The sequence below is a fragment of the Plasmodium gallinaceum genome (genome assembly GCF_900005855.1).
Source record: "Plasmodium gallinaceum strain 8A genome assembly, contig: PGAL8A_v1_152, whole genome shotgun sequence".
Lineage (NCBI taxonomy): Eukaryota > Apicomplexa > Aconoidasida > Haemosporida > Plasmodiidae > Plasmodium > Plasmodium gallinaceum.
In genome coordinates, this window is record NW_021628316.1 from 423,503 (window position 1) to 437,497 (window position 13,995).

The following is a 13,995-nucleotide window of genomic DNA, read 5'->3' on the forward strand; positions in this document are numbered from 1 at the left end:
AAAGTATTATACGCTTATTTTGTGTGTTAAACACACGCCATTCTTTGTTTATATCACATATATATATATATACGCATTTCTACCTCTTTTCTTTTAATTTTATAAACATATTAGATGTTACCATAAAAAAAAAAAAAGAACAAACAAAAAAAGTAATAAATGTATTAATAAACTAAATTAAAAGATCAACAAAATAAAAAAGCAATGAATTATTAAATAATAAAGGTTCTATATATCCTAATGATTGCAAGCATTTATTTGTTTTTATGTAAGAATTATTGTGACATTAATAATAACGCAATTATGTAAATAATAATTCCAATATTAAGAGTGACCAATTACAATTCTATATAAGTTAATATAATATAAAATGGAGAAATAAAATTTTTTTCTTATATGATTTATTTGATATATTTACTTAATATAAAATTTAAATATTAATTTTTAATGGATATATTTTATTTTATCTAATTTTCTTTATTCATAAAATGTTGTATTATCTACTGATTTAATACATATTGATTATTTTAATGTATTTTCGTCTATTTTATTTTAAAATTTTTAGCAGAAAAATCAATACAAGTGTACATAAAAAGGTGCATATTCTATAATTTAAAAAAAAATAATATAAAAAATTTTTTCATAAATAAAGAAATTCATAAAAATTCCTTAGAAAATATCATAACTTGTTAGTATATATATTTCATTTTATTTTCATTGATAAAATATATAATTAAAAAATTGTGACTCTCTTAATATATAGATAAAGATGGACTTTATGTTTGATAAAGGACTATTTTAATACTACTATAACATTCACAAAAAAATGTTTAAGGGTAAGTTTTAATAATGAATAATTTTTCTTATATTTTTATGAAATAATTTTCTCTATCTTCTAATACAATGATATAAAAAACCTTTTGAAAATTTATGGATGTTCTATTTTATAGTATATTATAGTAACTTTATATTTTTCGTAATTTATAATATATTTTATTTTATTTTTTTTTTTTTTTTTTTGACTATTTATTGAAGTAGAAAAATAATTTAATATGGAAATATATATATAATATAATAACAGTAAAATATATACTAGAATAAAACTGATATATGGTAGCTTTTACCCTTGTAATATACTTTATTTTTATTTAATAATTATTAAAATGTAAATAAATTATTCTTAATATTTATGCTTTAAAATACCATTTTTTCTAAATTTGATAAAAAATCATTTTATTTAAAAATAATTTATGTAAAAGTCATTCTAAAAAATTAGCATTTCGAAATTATTTTAAAAAAACAATAATATTTTAAATTAAAAAAAAATTAATTTTTTGTATAATTTTATATAAATTTAAAATATTTTAAAATATTGTTAAAAAATAGCAAAAAACATAAAAAAGTAAATTTTATTATTACAATTAAAAATTACAAAGATAAATAATTTTAAATAATAGTTTGAACAAAAATGTTTATATAAAAATAAATATTAAGAGAATAATTTTTTAAAAAATTAATCAAATAAATAATAAAAAGAAATTTTTTTTTTTTTTTTAAAATAAATTTCAATAGAATTTATATTATGTATAACAAGGAATTTTTTATATAATTATTTTACTTAAGTTTTTTTGAATGGATTTAATTACTAGTTTTTTGTATGAATTTAATTTTAATTTTTTTTTTTTTTTTTTAAGTTAATTTAATAATAGTTTACATTTAAACAATTTTAATATATTTTATGTGTATTTATACGATATTTTTTAATAAATATAAATAAAAATTAAAAAAAATAAAATAATACATTTATTTTCAAAAAAATGAGAAACGTTGTTCAAAAATATTTATATAGAAACTATTTAAAATTAAATTATAAAAATAAGTTTTTTAGTTTAAATAAGAAATGTAATTTCTCTGGATATAAGATTTATAATGATGGATTAACTCATAGTGAATTTTCCACTGAATTGAAAACAGTAAAAGAATCTATAAAAATGCCTATATTTCGCATATTAGATACGAATGGAAATTTATTAGATGGTCATAAACCTCCATTTGAAGAGGAAGAAATAGTAAATATTTACAAAGATATGGTAGAATTTTCCATATGGGATGAAATATTTTATGGTATACAAAGACAAGGACGTATTTCTTTTTATATAGTAAATGATGGAGAAGAAGGATTGCAATATGGGATGGGAAAGGCATTAACTGTAGATGATCATTTATACTGCCAATATAGAGAAACAGGAGTTTTACTATCTAGAGGTTTTGATTACACTAATATACTTAATCAACTTTTTGGAACTAAATACGATGAAGGGAAAGGTAGACAAATGTGCATAAGCTATACAAAAAAAAAACTGAATATTCATACAATTACAACTCCCTTAGCATCACAATTACCTCATGCTGCTGGATGTGGTTATGCATTAAAGTTAAAAAATAAAAAGGCAGTTGCTGTTGCATTTTGCGGGGATGGATCATCATCTGAAGGAGATTTTCATGCCGCTGTCAATTTTGCATCAGTAAGGCAATCACAAACAATGTTTGTTTGTAAAAATAACCTATATGCTATATCCACATCTGTTAAAGATCAATATAGAGGAGATGGAATTGCTCCTAGGGCAATAGCTTTGGGAGTAGAATCAGTTAGAGTTGATGGAAACGATTTATTTGCTAGTTACTTAGCTACTAAAAAATTAAGAGATATTTGTATTAACGAGTCCAAACCAGTTTTTATTGAATTCATGGCATATAGATATGGTCACCATAGTACATCAGATGATTCATCCTTATACAGACCAAAAGAAGAGAATGAGGCATGGAGAAAAGAGGGTGTTCATCCTATAAGTAGATTATTTTTATATTTAAAAAATAATAATTTATACAGTGAAAAAGAAGATCAATTGCATAGAAAAAGTGTTAAAGAAAAAGTATTAAAAGAATTAAAAAAATATGAGAAAATTAAAAGATATAACATTGTAGGAGGATTGTTTGAAGATGTTTATCATGATGAAGATTGGAACTTAAAGGAACAAAGAGAGAATTTTGAAAAGTTTTTCAAAGAAAATAAAAAATATTATGATACATCAAAGTTTGATAATTAATTTTTTTTTTTTTTTTTTTTTTTTTTTTTTTTTTAAGTATTAATAAAAAAATTATATATTGTTGTAAAATTTATAAAATTTAAAGGGTATCTATTTATGATAATATATTTAAAAATATTGAAATAAAACAATAAAAAGGTATATTTTTAAAAAAAAGATCATTAAATATTATCTTTTTTTATTCATAAATCAAATACCCTTTTATAGAATATTTATATGATAAAAACTTCAAAACATTAATAACATATAAAAATTTTTAAAAAAAAGTTATGTATGCATTTCTTTTTATCATTTTTCTAAATTAACGGTATATCCATTACTGAATAATATTTCTAACACAGACATTCAATTCAAATATTTATTTTCATCTGTTATTTAAAAAATTATTTTTTTCATCTTTTGATATATACGCTATCACTTTACTGATAAATATAATATTATTTGAATTTATTCTTGTTAAAAACAATATATCAAATTTTTTACAATTGTATTCAAAAGAGTAATAGAAAAATTATGAGAACAAAATAATATTCATTTATATAATAAATATACGCAAATATATTATATTGAAAGAAACCAAGAAAAATGTACTGTAAATAATTATAAATTTTAATACATATTTCATTTACAAAAAAAAAAAAAAAATTAATGATTTTTAAAAAAATATATGTAAATAAAATTTATTTAATATTTTTATTTTTTAAATCTCTTAGATGAATTTTAGTTATTACTCTTTTCTTCTGTTAATTTTAAAGATTTTTTAGGTAATTTCAAAAACTCTTTTTCTAATATTTTCTGATAATTATTAATACTTAATAAAATCATATTTTTTGCACTAGCCTCTATAGATATGTATTTCTTATAATATTTATATTTATTAGAATATGAATTTTTATCTTTTAATTTGGCTAATATCTTTGTTAATTTTTCCATTTCTTTAATAACATTTATAGATATATTTCTTAAAGTAAAGTAGGATTTACGATATTGTAATAAAGAATTATGTATTATAAAATCAAGTGCATGGACTAAATTAAAAAAACATTTTGCACAAGTATTAGTAACACATATAAATCTTAAGTGTTCAATATATTTTAATATTTTAATATACTTATATAAATCATAATTTTCTTCAATATTTTTATTATGAGTTGTTAATTTGTTTGATACTTCTTTAAAATATAACAGATACTTCTTTAGTTTATGTATTTCTGTTTCTTCAAAATGATTATTTAAACTTAAAAGAGCCTGATTTTTCATAGATTTATCAGTTTTCTTATTTTGTTCATTTTCTATAGTGCTACTTTTTTGACGAATCTTGTTTACATCTGGACAAAAAGATAAGTTTTTGACTTTTATTGGGTTAAATTTTTTTTTATCTAAATAATGAAAAAAAAGTGAACTATTTTTATTAAATAAATCACTTTTATTATTCTTAGAACATATAAGCTTTTCTATATATTTATGTTCAGGTATGCTGTAATTACACTCATCTACATTAAAATAATCACCACAAATAGGACACGAAAATTCCATTATTCCTATATTTTGATTAAATGTTTCCTTTTTATTGTCATTTAATATATATTTTAATGGGAAATCAAAGGATTCTGTATCATATAATTTATTATCCACAATTTCAAGAAAATTTTCATTTTTGCTAGTTGCATCTTCTATTAATTCTCCTAAGAAATTTGTTAGTTTCTTCGTTAGTTTCTTCACATTTTCGTCATTTTCTAAAAAACCTTCTGAAATTAAATTATCTAAATTATCATCATAATAAATTAATTCTGAAGTATCTTCAAAATATGTGTCTTCAGAATTTTCTGATATAACATTGAATTCTTTCTTTTTAGCTTCTAATTCCGCTTCATCAATATTATCTAAATTATCATTTTTATTTGATTCTGAATTAATTTGATTTTTCTCAGAAGTTACATATTCATTTTTACAAAATATAAATTTAATTAAAAAATATAGTAATATATGTAATATAAATATAAATTTCATTGTTATATATACGTATATTAAAAAAAAGGTTGAAAAATCATAACTACTTTCAATAAAATAAAAAAAAAAAAAAACTAAAAAAAAAAGTTATAGAAAAACAAATAAAAATATATATATATATATATATGTTCAATAGTAAACAAAGTAGGAAGATAAATAATTAAAAAATCTTTATTTAAATTTCATATATAAATTCTATTTTTAAAAAAAATAAGAAAAATGATAATTAGAATAAAATATAAAAATGAGGTAAGTTCTAAAATACTAATGCATGCATCTTACAAGATATCAAAAAAATCTCTCTTATAGAGATAATTCATTATGGAATTTTTTTTTTAAAAGCTTTTAATAATAATGTAATACTTTCAGAACATATGTAAATAGGGGAGAGTAGAGAATTTTTAACTTCATAGTATATTTATATAAATAAATTACCTTTCTATATAACTATTTATTTGTATCTAATCTAATTTTACATAGAAAAATTCCTACTGGTTTTCTTTAATGTCTCAAATAGAGAATAAGAGAAATATTTATAACTCTTTTCAAAAAAGATAAATTTAATTATTTTTTCTTAAGTTCTTTTTACACAATTTATTTTCAATATGATCTAATAATTTTCTTAAAAAACAAATAATCTAACTTTACAAGTACTGCATGCATATATAAATTCTTATAAAATTTGAGAACAAACATACATTAAAAAAAAATATATTTTATTAAAATAATTCATTGTGTTATTTATTTTTCCAATTTTACATTTTTGAATAAATGTTATAAATTTATTAAATTACATTAAATTTTTGTAGTTGTATTTTACTTATATTTTTCTTTTTTTATTTTAATAGAACTATTAGTTATTAAATTTTTGTGAATAATGTATTTAATAATATTTAAAAAAAAGTTATACTGTATATCAATTGGTTGTGTTTAATTGAAAAGAAATTATGAAATTTTAGTATCATTTTTATTAAGATATGAAACAGTATTTAATTTATAAAGTGAAAAATATCAAGTAAATTTTTTAAATTATGGATGTACAAAATTATCCAAAGCTTTTAAATAAATAGTTAAAGTTCATCAGAAAAAAAAAAAATATCTTCAATAATATCTACATTTATGTAAGAGTCTTTTTTATTTTATTTTATTTTATTTTATTTTTTTTAAATGAAAACACCATATATTTTAAGTGTAAAACATATTTCCTTTAAATATCCCATCTAAAATCATTTTTTTTCTTTTTAAATCGAATTACATAATTATCTAAAGAATCAATATAGTAAATAAAAAATGAAATACATATTTTTTTTATTTTCATTTAAAATATTACCATATAAGACATAATATATTTTAAAATGACCTATTTTTTTGAAAGTTTTACAAAATTATACACTTTAAATTAGCTAATATAAATAAAAAAGGACAAAAAAAGGTTTTGTCTTTTAAAATCTTAAAAACTTTGTTCTCTTTAAATACTAAAAATGTAAAACATATTTCTCAAAAAATAAAAATTTTACAAAGTTTTTTAAAAAAATAATAATATATGAAGACTATTATATATTTTTATTTTATATTACTAAAAAATCAATTTACATTAATTCCATTATAGTATTGAGAAAAAATAATAGAAACTTCATAAATAAAAAACTAAATCCATTTTTTATTATAAAAAGAAAAAAAAAAAAAAAAAAACTAAAAAAAAAACATATTTATTTAATGATAAATTTTTAAAGACAAAATATTTTTTATATATTAGATGAAATTATCTTTTAATATAGAAAAAATATTTTTTATTTTTTTTATACATTTTTCTGTTTATTTTTATTTTAGTTATATTTCATAATATGTTGTTAATATATGAATATACCAAGATGTTTTTCAATTTTATATTTCACGAAAATTTTTCAGAGGCATTTAATTTTCCACTTATTTGAGAATCAGCATCACTATGTTCTTTTTGTGATAATATTCCAAAAGGCAATATTGATTGAACATATTTGTAATATGAGTAATCTTCTTTTTTAACTTCTGTATTATGATTACATGAAGCATTTCCACATGATAATACATCTAGTTTTTGGTCATCACTACGTATTGCATTAGTATCTGATCTAGATTTAAAACTTGATAATCTTATGATCTCATGAGAATTTGATGAATTTTCTTCTCTTTTTTGATTTTTTTTATAAAATGATGAACTATTTTTATCATTTAAGAAACTTTTTGAAATATCTTTTAAATTATTACTTGTTTCTTCAAAATAAATATTGTTATATAAACTATCATCATCTATCTTATATTTCACCATATCATTTGATAAAACTGTTCCCTTATGAACATCAATATTTTCTTTTATATTCTGTATGTTTTTATTTTTGTTTAAATCATTAAAAGAGGATGTAACTACAAATTTTTTTTTCTTTTTTTTTTCTTTTTTGTCAATTACATTACCTGATTCATCTAATTTAATACTGTTTTCATCTTTGTTTTTTTTTATTTCTTCATTTTTTTTTTTTTTATTTTTAGATATATTTTCAGTGAGTCTATCAAAATTTGAACTATTGTTAAAGGTATTTTCATTATTTTTTGAAAAATCAACATTGGATAAACTATATCCAAATCGTGGAGATAATTTAGAACTATTAATTTTCTTCTCACTTAAATTATCAGAACTGGATCTAATTTTACCAACGTCATTATTATCATTTTTTATTATATATCCTATTTTAGTATGCTTTTTTTTTTTTTTTTCAATTATATGATTATTATCGTTTAAATCTACATTTTTATTACTAGAACTACAGTAATTATCGTATGTATTTTTATTTTTCTCCTTTTTATCCTTTTTACTTTTTTTTTCAAATTTTTTCATCGCATCATCATTATGAAAATTATTATAAAGTTCTTTTTTATCTTTACTTTTTATATTTTCGTATTCTCCATCAGATTTGTTCTCTTTTGCATATTCATATTTTTCATATTTACTATTAATATCTTCTTCCTCTTCCATTCTTATTCTTTCTTTTAGTTCTTTTTTTTCGTATTCTCCTTTTTTGTTTAATGAAATATCTGCATTATAATTATTTAAGCTTTCGTCGTTATGATTTATATCTATTTTATTAATACTTTTTTTCTTCTCTTTTAATTTGTTTATATATGAATATATCTTATCAACTTTCATGTTCATTTTACTTTTACCAAGGCTATTTTTATTACTTAAATCACTATTAGTCAAAAAACTTTTTGATGTGTTGTGATCATAATCATCATTATTATCCTTTTTTTCTAATTTTTCTCTGTATATATTTTTGTCACTTTTAGAATTTGAAACAGTGCTAAAATCATCTAAAATTATCTCATCGGAATTATTTTCTTTTTTTTTTACTTTTTTAGAAGATTTAAAATTAAATTTACCTAAATTTTTAAAAAATTTATTTAATTTATTTTTTTTATTTTTTTTTTTAATGGAATCCAAACTGGAATATTTTTCATATTTATTATCTTCCTTAATTGTAGAATAAGAAATATTCGAATATGTTAAAGAACTTTTTTTTTCAATGTTTTTTACCTCTTCATTCTTATAATCATAAGGTAAATTATCCTCGCTTAATTTTTTTTTTATATTTGTAACATCAAATTCAAAACTATATTTCTTTTCTTCTTCAGTTTTTTTTAAAGTATCATTAGACTTATTAAAATTTTCGTTAATTTTATAATTTTTTAATGACTCTTCCCATAAACTGTTTTCCTGATTTTCTTCAAAAGAATAACTATTTTTAAAAACATAATTTGATTTATTTAAATTATTTTCATTTACAAGATATTCATTTTTTCCTTTCGAAGAGTTATTTAATTTTAATTTAATTCCATTCATTTCGTTATTTCTTGTAATTTTTCTTCCATTTGAAGAATATGAAGTTTTATTTCCCTCCTTTTCTGTTGTTAATATATGCAATTTATTGAAATCATTTAAGTATCTATTGTTCTGAATTGACGAATTATCATATATTTCACATTTTTCTTCTTTAAATAAATCTCCTATTAATTTAATTTTTTTTTTTTTTATATAGGGATGAATATTATCTCCTTTTTGATTTATTATAGTCTTTCTTTCTTTGTCACATTTATTTTTATCTAAAGAGTGTAATTCATCATGTGCAATGGTATTACTAATATTTTCAACTTTCTCACCTGTGGAATATATTATGTCTTTTTTCCTGTTTATATGATAATCCTTATTAGCATTTTTAGAATTACTTTCAATATCTAATAAAAAATTTTCTGTATTTTTTTTTTCTTTTTTTTTTTTCTTTCTTTTTAAGTTAAAAAATTTTTTAAGGGTACTCATATTGCTTTTTCTGTGTTTTTTTTTCTTTTCATATTTATCTTTTTCAATACTTCTTGAATATTCAAAAGAATCATCTTGTTTTTGTGTAATATTTGATTTTGTTTTCAGTATTGATGAAGAGCTATCCGATTCAAAGTTAGAATATTTCTTTTTATCATAATTATTTGAGTCCTTTTTTATATATTCAATTTTATTCAATGAAATGTTATCTTTAAAAGAATAAAATTTCCTGTTTTTTATTATCTCGTAATCTTCTATTCTATTATTCATATATGAATTATTATCCCTAATTTTATGTTCCTTCACCTCCATTCCTTTATAGTTAATTTTAAAATCATTATTATTTTCATTTTTTTCAATACTTTTATTATACGTTGGAGAAGTATATCCTTTGATTGAATATATATTCTTTTCTTTATTGCATAATTCACTATTTTTTTTCAAATCTGAGTTATATTTATTGTTACTTTTTTGTGATTTCTTATTAAAACTATATATTAATGATTTTACATAGCCTTTTTTTTTATGTATATACTTTATATTTTCAGAGTTACTACCTAAAAAAATTTTTTCCTTATCATTTTTGAAATTACCTTTATCATGCTTATTTTTATCTTTATATTCATTATACTTTTTTAGCAAATTTAATTTTTTATTATATACTTCTTTGCTTATAAATTTTGCATATAAATCCTCGAAACACATAGTATTTCTTTCTAAATCTAGTATAACATCTTTTACATTTTGACTAACTATATTTGATGAAAAACTCTTTGTAATTTTCTTTTCTATATCACATAATTTTAAAGTCATTAATCCCTTCATACGACCACACCATAATTCCTTTATTTTATTATTTATACATTTTTCTAAATATTTTTTTTTTTCTTCTTTTAACTTTTCTAATTTTATATTATCATTTATTTGCTCTCTTTGAAGTTTTAAATCTATCCATTGCCATTTTGAACAGTCACTTATCCATTTTTCAAATAATTTAAAACTTCCCCATTTGTCATTTAAAAAATTTTCTAATTTCTTCATTTCTTCTTTGCTTGATATAATTTCAAACCCTGTATACATATTTTTTTTGTTAATCATTTCACTTTTTTCATATTTCATCTCATTTGATATTTTATTATTTTTATAGAACCTATTATTATTATCTTCATAAATATCCATTATTTCATCACCTTTATTCATATATTCTTTTTTTTTTATTATATTTATATTTTCTTCATGAATATCGTTATTTCTATCATTTTGAATTTTATTATTAACATCATTCCATATATTGTTTAAAATTTGATTTTTATAATTCACTTGATCATATATTCTTATATTATTATTATTATTATTATCATTACTTATATGTTTATCGTATATGATGCATTTTTTATTTCTTGTATTATCATAATTATTCTCACATTTCATATAATGCGTTATGCTGTTTTTTTTATTTATATCATGATTTAATAAAGAACCATTTTCATTATACATTAAAATGTTGTTATTATTACTCATTCTTCTAATATTTTTATTCACACTTAGGGGATTATCATATATTTTATTATTGTATGTGGGAGGAATGTTACAGCTAATATTTTTTATATTACCTTGATAATCTTCTTTCTTTTTTTTTAGATTACAGAAATAATAATATGGATGATTTACATTTTTATTAATTCCATAAATGTTTAAGGGAAGTTGATTATTAATGATATTATTGAAATGCGAATTATTGTTGTTACATATAGATTCATTTATATATGGACCATTTAAGTTATTTAAATGATTTGCATATGATACAGAAGAACAAACATTTTCATAATTATCATTAGTTATGTAAGATTTATACATATCTCTTAATGGGACATTAAATTTTGTATTTTCATTTTTATTTAACACGTGGATGTTAGAATTTTCACAATTTCCTTTTATATTATTTTTAAAACAATAGTTCTTAAAATTATCTTGATTTACTTCTTTAGAATTTTCCTCTGAATATATATTGTTATATAAGTAAAAAATATTATTTAAATCATTAGCATATACAGGACACATTAATTTTTTTTCTCTTGATTTTTTTATTTCAATACATTCTTCCTCATTTGTATTATATATATAATATGGATCAGGTAAAGAGCAAACATCATTTATCGAATCAAAAATGATATTTAAAATATTTTTTTTTATATTATGAATGTCGTCATTTATATTTTTTACATTATTATAATAGCTTTGAACTTCTTCTTCCAAACAATATTTCAATTGTTTATATAAAAAAATTAACATAGATTTTGCTATAGATAACTCTCCATCTTTACCAACTAATTTTCTCATTTCATCTAAATTATTATAAATAATTTTCCTTATTAAACTATTAAACTTTTTTGTATCATATATGCACATAATTAGTTCCTTTAATTTTGTGTTTACATATTTAAATTTTAAAAGATCTAACGTAATTTGATTTAAAATCATCTTGTTCACATCTCCTTTAATAGTACAATCATCAAATAAATCATATTTCGTTTTTAATTTATTTTTTCTAATATCATCAATTAATGTATCAATTATCTCATTTTGAAATAATAAAATATATTTTAAATCATCATACATTCTTCTTAAGTTTCCTTTCTTTTTAATTTGATCTATATCTGTTTTTATTTTCTCTAACTCTTTCTTTAAATCTTCATTCAATTCAAAATTATAATTTTCATCTATATTATACTCATTATTGGTCTTTTTATCATATCTTTCATTGTAATTATTTTGTGAATTTATTTTTTCTTTATTTACTTCTTTTCTTTTATTACTAATTTTTGAATCTTTTTTATCTATATCATTAATTTTTTTATTTTTTTCATTTTTTGTATTGTTGCTACTATTTTTCTTGGTGTCTTTTTCATTATCTAAATCTCTATCAAGATTTTCATCATATTTACTTAGTTCATTAAAAGATAGAAAATATTTTTTTGAGTCAACATTATTTATATTAGAAAATAAATAATTTGAATCATCATTAATATTAAAATCCTTGCCTTTCAAATTTTTCGATTTTTTCCTTTTTTTTTTAAAAATTTTCATAAAATTTTTTTTTTTTTTTTTTTTTTTATTTAATGAGTTACCATCTATGCTTTCATTTTTTATAATTGAATTTGAACTATTTATTCTATTCATATCATTAATTTCTTTTTCATATACATTTTCAGTTCTAAAAAAAAAAAAAAAAAAAAAATAATAATATGTCCTTAATATATATGTATATTTCTATGATGTTGAAATGTACATCAAAAAATATAAAGTAAAATAAATATACTAAGTTAAATTAATTTCAAAAATACTCAATGAAACAAAAAAAAAAAAAAAAATTAGTGATACAAATTTTATTTCTATATATTTCTTTCACTTAATGATTATATATTAATGAATTTTTATAACTCGTTATATATAAATATTGTAAATAATTATATTGATAATAAATAAAGGATATCTTTATGACTACAAGAAATAAAAAAAAATAAAATCTCATTTTTTTTAAAATTTTTCATTAAAAATTTACTAATTTATCTTGTATAAAAGACAATAATTTAATACAATATTTAATTTATATTCAAAGATTAAAATATAAATATATAATATACAATTTTTTTTTTTCCCCCTTGGAATTTTTCATTATTTCTACAATACAATTTCTATTTCTATTTTTTTTTTTTAAATGTAAAAAAGAAAAAAAAAATCGTAAGACAAATATAGAAAATTTATACGATTTAGAAAAACTATATTTTTAATATAATTAAATATTACTAGTTTATTTATTTATTTATTTATTTTTTTTTTTTTATGTCTACTTTTTTTAATTATGTTATGTTTTTCATTTCTAAAAATAATATTTATTTTTATGTTTTATTTATGAAAATCATTTAAAATAAAAAAAAATATATAAAAAATATAAAATAATTATAAATACATTTAACATAATTAAATATGGTACAAATGAAAATAAAACAAAAATTAGTATAAAATGATTGCATAATTATTAATTTTACTATTATTTTTCATTTGCGTTTTTATAATTATTCGAGGTAATATTTTGAAATTTTATAAATTATAGAATAAACATAGATATATACGTCTTTATTATAACGCATTATATATCTTATAAAATATAAATATTTTATATTCTTTTTTTTTATTTTTTTGGCTTACGTTTCACTTGTCATAGAAACATCCTGAATCTTCTTAGAAGTATCTAACCCTAATGAATATCTCATTTTAATATAATTCTTTTTTTATTTTTTATATTTATTATATAACAAAACTATTCATTAGATTTATTTCGCATATAAATTCTTTTTTTTAAAATGCTTATACATAAAATGATATAGAAATCGTTCTTCTACTTAACTATTTATTATTATGTAAATTATATATCACAATTAATAAAAAAGTAATGAACGAATATTAATTTTTTTAATCATTTTAATAATTAATAATTAATCAATAATAAATATAAGGTAGTTGTTTTAT

The 13,995-nt window shown here is 18.2% G+C and overlaps 3 protein-coding genes across 3 annotated transcripts; 1 reads left to right on the forward strand and 2 right to left on the reverse strand.

Annotated features, from left to right (window-relative positions):
• Positions 1-1,817: 1,817 nt before the first annotated feature.
• On the forward strand, positions 1,818-3,107 carry BCKDHA (2-oxoisovalerate dehydrogenase subunit alpha, mitochondrial, putative; the record flags this gene model as incomplete). The annotated part of the gene is made up of 1 exon (XM_028673912.1): positions 1,818-3,107. The coding sequence occupies one exon, from the start codon at positions 1,818-1,820 to the stop codon at positions 3,105-3,107; it is 1,290 nt and encodes a 429-aa protein (XP_028530317.1).
• Positions 3,108-3,827: 720 nt separating this feature from the next.
• On the reverse strand, positions 3,828-5,117 carry PGAL8A_00509000 (hypothetical protein; the record flags this gene model as incomplete). Its single annotated transcript, XM_028673913.1, has 1 exon — positions 3,828-5,117. One exon carries the CDS (start codon positions 5,115-5,117, stop codon positions 3,828-3,830), a length of 1,290 nt encoding a protein of 429 aa, XP_028530318.1.
• A 1,891-nt stretch (positions 5,118-7,008) lies between these two features.
• Positions 7,009-13,739, reverse strand: PGAL8A_00509100 (conserved Plasmodium protein, unknown function; the record flags this gene model as incomplete). Its single annotated transcript, XM_028673914.1, has 2 exons — positions 7,009-12,679; positions 13,675-13,739. 2 exons carry the CDS (start codon positions 13,737-13,739, stop codon positions 7,009-7,011), a joined length of 5,736 nt encoding a protein of 1,911 aa, XP_028530319.1.
• Positions 13,740-13,995: the final 256 nt, after the last annotated feature.